The sequence below is a fragment of the Acyrthosiphon pisum genome, chromosome X (genome assembly GCF_005508785.2).
Source record: "Acyrthosiphon pisum isolate AL4f chromosome X, pea_aphid_22Mar2018_4r6ur, whole genome shotgun sequence".
NCBI lineage: Eukaryota > Metazoa > Arthropoda > Insecta > Hemiptera > Aphididae > Acyrthosiphon > Acyrthosiphon pisum.
In genome coordinates, this window is record NC_042493.1 from 48652578 (window position 1) to 48659732 (window position 7155).

The window sequence follows — 7155 nt, forward strand, 5'->3', positions numbered from 1 at the left end:
ATACCCAAGATACAGATAATGGATTACTGATATCGACTAAAATTTTATTTAAAACTATTTGTGTAATAACTTTAGACCGTGCCCAATGGAAATCCGTCATAATATTGTCTTAATAGAACTATGAACCTACACTGGCTACACTAGTACACTACCACAGTACCGTTTATACAAGTTATACGATTGTTCTCTGTTAGTTCTGGTCTATCGTATAATGTAATTACTGTAATTTTATTATATTATATTAATATAATAAATTATTAATGCTAATACAGCAATACCTACCTATTACCAATAATCATTTTTGTAAATTGTAATCAATCATGTCTAGTGTAAGTGAAGTGTGCATTTGTGGTAAAAAAAGAGGGACTTTGAATGATACTAATTGGACAAGGCACACAAAAACGTGCAAAACAGTAATAACTGTAAAAACAAACGAAAATATTTCCAAGTTTTTTAAGAGACCAGCACCAAATTCAACTGAATTGTCTGAATTAATTGTAAAAATAAACACGATAGTTAATATACTTATATTAACTATCAATTATAATAATTAATAACTATTAACTATTAGTTTATATTATAAGTAATATAATATGTAGTAATATGCCTCTTTAGGTTTAGGTACTTAGTGTCTTAGTATTTTTTAATACTAAGTAAATTTCTCTACAGTTTTAATATAACTAATAATTTAATGTGGTGTTAAATAGAGCAAACATTAAGTAGGTACTCCCAAAGAAAATTATGACTTTAATGAAGTGCACTTACCTGTTGTTTCCAAATTGAAAGGTAAATTTAAATTATTTTTTTTGTCAGATGACTACTATAATATAATATTCTTGTAATTCCTTTAGTATAATAATTTAGTACACAGAAAATAAAAATATTAAAAATACTTAAATATTTATAAATTATAATAATATATAATATTATATAATATATTATGTATATAAGTAGTATTTTTATTTGTAAATTTTTCTACACATTGTTATAAACTAATTTATGACTATTTAACTATTTATAAATATATATAGATACTACATTTTTTAAAGGCTTGGATGAAAATTTAAATGAAAATGATCCTGTAAGATTTTCTGATATGAACAAGAAATTTACATTTGAACAAAAACAGTATATTTTAAAATTAGGACCTTGCCAACCAAGTGCTCAAGAGATGCCTTTCCATAAATTTCCAAAAACCAATAACCTTAGTTTTCATGCCAAATGGTATACCAAAACATTACCCGATGGATCTGTAGGAACTCGTAAATGGTTGTCATATTCTATATCAAAAGACAAAATATATTGCTTATATTGTATATTATTTGGGAAATATCCTAAAAAAGCATGGACTAATTATGGTGTTTCTCGCTGAAAAGATGGAGTCTTTATGTTAGCTTCACACGAAACTTCAGTAATACAATTTCCGCTTCAATTGATGCAACAATTCAGGAAGTGTTCCCCGTTGTTACCAGCATTGAAAGAGAAAAAAATTGAAGTTCAAACCAATAGGATTATTGTAAAACAACTCGTGGACATAACATTATTTTTAGAAAAACATGGATTAGCATTTAGAGGACACAACGAAAAATGGTCTGATACTGTTAGAGGAAACTTCAAAGATCTCGTTATTTTGCTAGCCGAGTATTCGCCAGTTTTGTCCTCATATATAACCCAATTAAAAGAAAAAGGAAAAAATATGACATCTTTTATTACTTGGCAACGACAGAACCAACTTATTGATTCAATCTCAAATTCAATTTTAAAATCAATTGTACAAGAAGCGAATACTGCTAGATTATTTAGCATATCAATAGATACAACATTCGATATATCAAGGCATGAACAAGTATCTTTTGTAATTCGATATACCGATGAAAGCAAAGGTAAAATTGTTGAACGTTTACTTATGATCTGTACTACTTCATCCACTAATAGTCAGACCCTTTATAGTATTTTTCTTAATATTTTTGAGAAAACCAATATTGATTGGAAAAATAATTTGATAGGTCAATCCTATGACGGCGCAGCTAATATGCGAGGCGAATACAACGGTCTACAAGCAAAAATTAAAAGTGAAAATAATCAAGCTATTATATCTGGTGTTGGGCACATCGTTTAAATTTAATTGTTGAACAAGGTGTTAAAAGCTGTCTTGAAGCTGTTGATTTATTTGGGATTTTGGCCAAAGTATATGATTTTATATGTTGTAGCAAAAATCGTGTATTTGTTTTTGAACAAAATCAAATAGAACGTAATCCTACATGGCCAGTTCGTAGTTTGAAGCGTGTTACTACTACACGATGGAGTAGATACTCTACAGCATTAAAAACAATTTTAAACACATGGGAAGCTTTAATTGATACACTTGAAGATCTTCATTAATCTGAATCTTCATCTGACGCATCAACATTTATTGAATATTTTCAGACTGAACGATTTTTGTACACTTGTTTTGTATTTAAAAGAATATTTGGTTTATTAGATCCATTAAGTAAAATACTTCAAGCTATAGATACAGATCTTATCATAGCGTCAGAAATGATTATATCTAAGAAAAATCAGTTGTTGAAACAGCGAGATGAATTTGATTCAATTATTTTTGAGGTAAACAAATTTATTGAGGTTCACAGTGAAGAAAATTTCACTTTTACTCCTTTATCCCAAAAACTCATAGGAAGAGAAAACGTATGCCGGGTGAACAAACATCGGATGAGCCAACAACGGATCCTCTTAATAATTTTAAGTATCACACATTTTATATTGTAATTGATATTATAATGAGATTGACAAGAAATTTAGTGAATCATCATTATCAGTTTTTAAAGATTTATCACTTATAACAAAAACAAGAATTTTAGAAATAAAAACTGATAATCATAAAATGCCAAATGATGCATTTGAAAGTATATCTTTAACTTATCCAATCTTTTTAAAAGCTGAATTGTTAAAAACTGAATTCATGTGGCTTTTTCTGTTTTTCTGATTTAGAAAAAACTTATCATTTACCTGAAAACCTTCATAAGACTTATCTAATATCTGATGATGGCGACAATAATGATGTTGAATCTAATTCTGGAGATGAAGAAGAATCTATAATATTACCTAGAAACTCCATGAATATTAGCTCACTATTATATATGTTTCAGTTGTTTACTGATTCAAGTATAAAAGATGTATTACCAAATATTTATATGTTAATTAAAATTGGAGTCACATTGCCAGTTTCAAGTGCTTCTACAGAACGAAGTTTTTCAAAATTAAAACTAATTAAAACAAGATTACGTTCGACAATGGCAGAGCCAAGATTAGAAGGATTGATGCGCATAGCATGTGAACAAGATATACCAATAGACAAAGAAAATGTAATAAATACATTCGCAAATAACAGTAATCAATTAATTAATTTGTTAATTTAGAATTTATATGATATAATATTTAGTAAACCTAATACATATTATATTATTATTACTATTGTTAATTTTTATTTATTGATCTATTTTAGTATATTAAGTATACATTTATGTTTGTAAATTATATTTTTATTTCGAAAGTTTATTCAAGTTGAATTTATTCAGATAGGTAGATATTCTCTAATTTTTTAGTTATTATTTAAAATGTAAAATCATTGATTTTGACAAGAAAATTTTATATGCTTATAAGTATAACATATTATTTTTATAGTTTAAGAAACTAATTATTATAATATAATGTTATCGTTCATTTTTCTGATGCTTGTGTATTGTTGATAAAGCAGTACTAGTATGTATTAATTACGTTTAAAAAAATATAGTTTGTATATAATTAGAAATAAATAAAGTACTATTTGAGCGTAACTAACTATTTATATTTTAGTAGGTCGTAGGTGGTAGGTGGGTCTAACACTAGTATTTTTTCCCCATAACATGAAATATAGATCGGCGCCACTGATTCCATATCAATCGGGTCATAAGCATATCTTTGAAAAAATTCAACAAAAGTTCTTACGTTTCCTCTCATTGGAATATTCTATAGTAAGACAACCCCATTCTTCGTACGCTCCATTACTAACGGTTCTTAACTTCGAAACACTAGAATAACGTCGTCTGCGATTAGATTTGTACTTTTCGTATAAACTCTTTACAGAAAATATTGACTGTCCTGTGTTCTTAAGTAGTTTCTCCTTCCATGCCCCAACTCATAACTCCCGGTCTAAAAACACTTTTTATTTTAACACAGAAGTAACTAATTATGCAAATACTCCACATCATAGAATTATGAAAACTATGAATAAATTAAATTTTATTTTCCGGATTATTATAATTCCGGACAATTACGGCCTCCCGATAGTTTAAGGAACACAATTGTGTATTTATTACATTCAAGAAAAAAAAGACAATTGAGTATTTATTAATATTATATAAAATGAATATATAAAATAAATATTAAATGGAAAGAAATAACGGAAGACGCGTACGTCGGGTACTGGTGGGCGGGTGCATGCACATACGTCTCGTAGATAAAGGAAAGATAGATGCCCGACTCGAAATAAATTTTAGTCTCCTTACGTGGCTCCCTCTGACGACAATTGTTTGTAACTACATAAACTGATAAGTAAAAACTGATAGAAATTTAAAAATTAAAAATCAGACTTTAATTTTTATAAATAATATTAACTTACTTACTTTAATTTAATATTATAATGTTACCTTAAGTTACAGTGCTAAATACTAATACAATAAGTTAAATAATTAATATTGAATATTAATACCAATTACCAAAACCAAACTATTATATAAGTGAATGAACCGATTACATAAAATGGAAATACTTTACAAAGAAAATATTAAAAAATGTTTCAAATACTACAAAACAATGGTGTACAGGTATTGCATATTTAGTTTATTAATTATTTAGTTAACTGATAAAATATAAAATATTATGGCAAGGGTAGTATGACGTGTTGTTGATATGTGTATGTTTTTGAACAGTATTTACAGGATATTTTTTTAAACTTATGTTTCAGATAATATTGACGAGCAGACATTTTTAAATAATCGTTTTTGTAGTTTTTGGAATCCGAACCTTTTAGAACCCTGTTGACATTTTTAGACAAAAGTAAAAAAAATAAAAATTTTTAAATTTTTCAAATAAAATTGAACTTTAAATTATGTTTGTTACAGATTTTGAAAGTATCAATGTTCATTTCAAAAATAAAAATCAATTTTTTTCTATTCCATTTTCCATTATAGTTGGCAAAATAGAATCTGAATGGTCAAACATTTGTTTTATAATTTTGAAATATATTGAGTTTGGATGAATTAATGAGCTAGATGTGTAGTCTCTGGATTTAATTAGAAGGTTAGTCTTTTCTTTGCTGACTAAAAAGTCTTTACATAGTTTGCAATTGTTATTATACTTTAAAATTGTTCTAGCCATATAGCCTGCAATATATCCAACATTCATATCAGTGACCATTGTACATTTTTTTTCAGAACCATCTATTATTGGAATAGTAAATAAGCTGTCATCATTTGCATTGGATTTCTGATAATCTGAAGGTGAACCAGTAATAAATTGTTTTAAATTATTTAAAACATTATCAGATTCATCCAGTTCACAATTTCCAATCAATTTGATTGAAGAAAAATTATTTATTAATAATGTCTTAAATGATGAAACAAAATGATAGCAGTCTGGATTTGTGTTCCTACAGGAATGGCTTCTAACATTCCCAAAGAAAATTTCCAGTGAATCCTGATTTATGTTTCTAGTTGACAGAAATTTGAATTTGTAATTATTTTTTAGTTTATACCAAAGATATTTAAAAGACTTAAGTGTCATAACCCAATTGTTTATGCACAGTGGTTGTCTTGCTAACGGCTTTTTAGTATTTTTGTCTATGAATTTCATACTTTGAAAAACTGCTATAGCTTGATTCCAGTGATTGAGATGTACATTTTCGGAATACATCTGGGTTTTGCATCTGGAATACTCCTAGAAGCATTCAAGGAATCAAATGTTTTATCAACAAATAATAATAAATCTGCTGTGCCATCAGAACCTTTTAATTTATTATTTTGGAACATTGGTCTGGATAATAATTTCATAATAGATGATACTCTTTGGCTAAACACTTGTGTAGCAAGACAAACTTTCATTTTTTGTTTATATGGATAAACATGTGCTTCGGTTAATTTTGGAAGTGCTCTTATTTCATAGTTTTCATTAGCCTTGTCTATATTAAATAATTCTATGATATGGTCCCATGAAGCCTGTAGTTTTTTCCCATTCATAATAAATTCTAGGTCTTTGGTTAGAAGGTTTTTTCTCAAACATTTTGTCAGGTGTGGAACATCATATATAGGAATTATTTCATTATTATCTATTTCATATGCAACTGTATGCATATCTTTATTTTTATAATTGGCTGCTGTTTCATTTAATAAATAGTTAATAGCACCTCTATTTGTAGGGCCTTGGTCACATACGGATGCTATAATGTTAAGTCCCGTACTTTTAACACTTTTGACAACTTCTTTGATACAAGTAACTAACTGATTTGTTTTAGTGGTTCCTTGACAAAAATAGTAAGCGTAAGGTTGTTTCCATTTTTTGCTTACACCTTTTATCATGAAAACCAGTACATGGTCTGCAAATTTGTTTGTGACAGTTTTCCCAAAATGTTCAAAACCAAACATTAAATCATTTTTTTGTCATATCTTAGACCAGGCTCAAGAGCCATTTCGTAAAACAACATTATGCAAGTTCGATCCATTGGTTTTAATTGTTTTACTTGATATTTCATATTTTCCTCAATGTGACTATTAATGCCTGGTAAAAACGGTATTTTTTCAAGCAACGTATTTAATGTAGTTTCACAAGGCAAGGCAAATATTTTAGATAAAAATGTATACGCTTTTGGAGAAGTCTTGAATAGATAGAGCAAATATTTCATCATTTAATGTATACCTTCTACCATTAGATTTTTTATGTTGATTTCCAACTTGACTTTCAATGAACTCTAAAGTAGTTTTGTTTATTTTTTCTTGAAAACCCTTGTATATATTACTTTTTATAAAATTATTTGCTACAGATAATTTACTTTTTAATGATGCTTTTCTATTGGACATTCTTTGGACTTTAGCTTTTAATTTAACCACTTCTGTATAAAATTTT

General features: G+C 27.6%; 1 protein-coding gene across 1 annotated transcript; it reads left to right on the forward strand.

Moving 5' to 3' along the window:
* Nucleotides 1-1096: 1096 nt before the first annotated feature.
* On the forward strand, nucleotides 1097-2382 carry LOC103307769. The gene is made up of 3 exons (XM_008180046.1): nucleotides 1097-1262; nucleotides 1551-2072; nucleotides 2138-2382. The coding sequence occupies exons 1-3, from the start codon at nucleotides 1097-1099 to the stop codon at nucleotides 2380-2382; spliced, it is 933 nt and encodes a 310-aa protein (XP_008178268.1).
* Nucleotides 2383-7155: the final 4773 nt, after the last annotated feature.

What these genes read in the sequence shown, in the direction of transcription:
- LOC103307769 (XM_008180046.1), top strand. Translation starts at nt 1,097, where the DNA reads ATGAACAAGAAATTTACATTTGAACAAAAACAGTATATTTTAAAATTA. An exon ending in CGATGGATCTGTAGGAACTC is followed by an intron (nt 1,263 to 1,550) that starts GTAAATGGTTGT and finishes CATTATTTTTAG; the next exon opens with AAAAACATGGATTAGCATTT. An exon ending in TCTACAAGCAAAAATTAAAA is followed by an intron (nt 2,073 to 2,137) that starts GTGAAAATAATC and finishes TTGTTGAACAAG; the next exon opens with GTGTTAAAAGCTGTCTTGAA.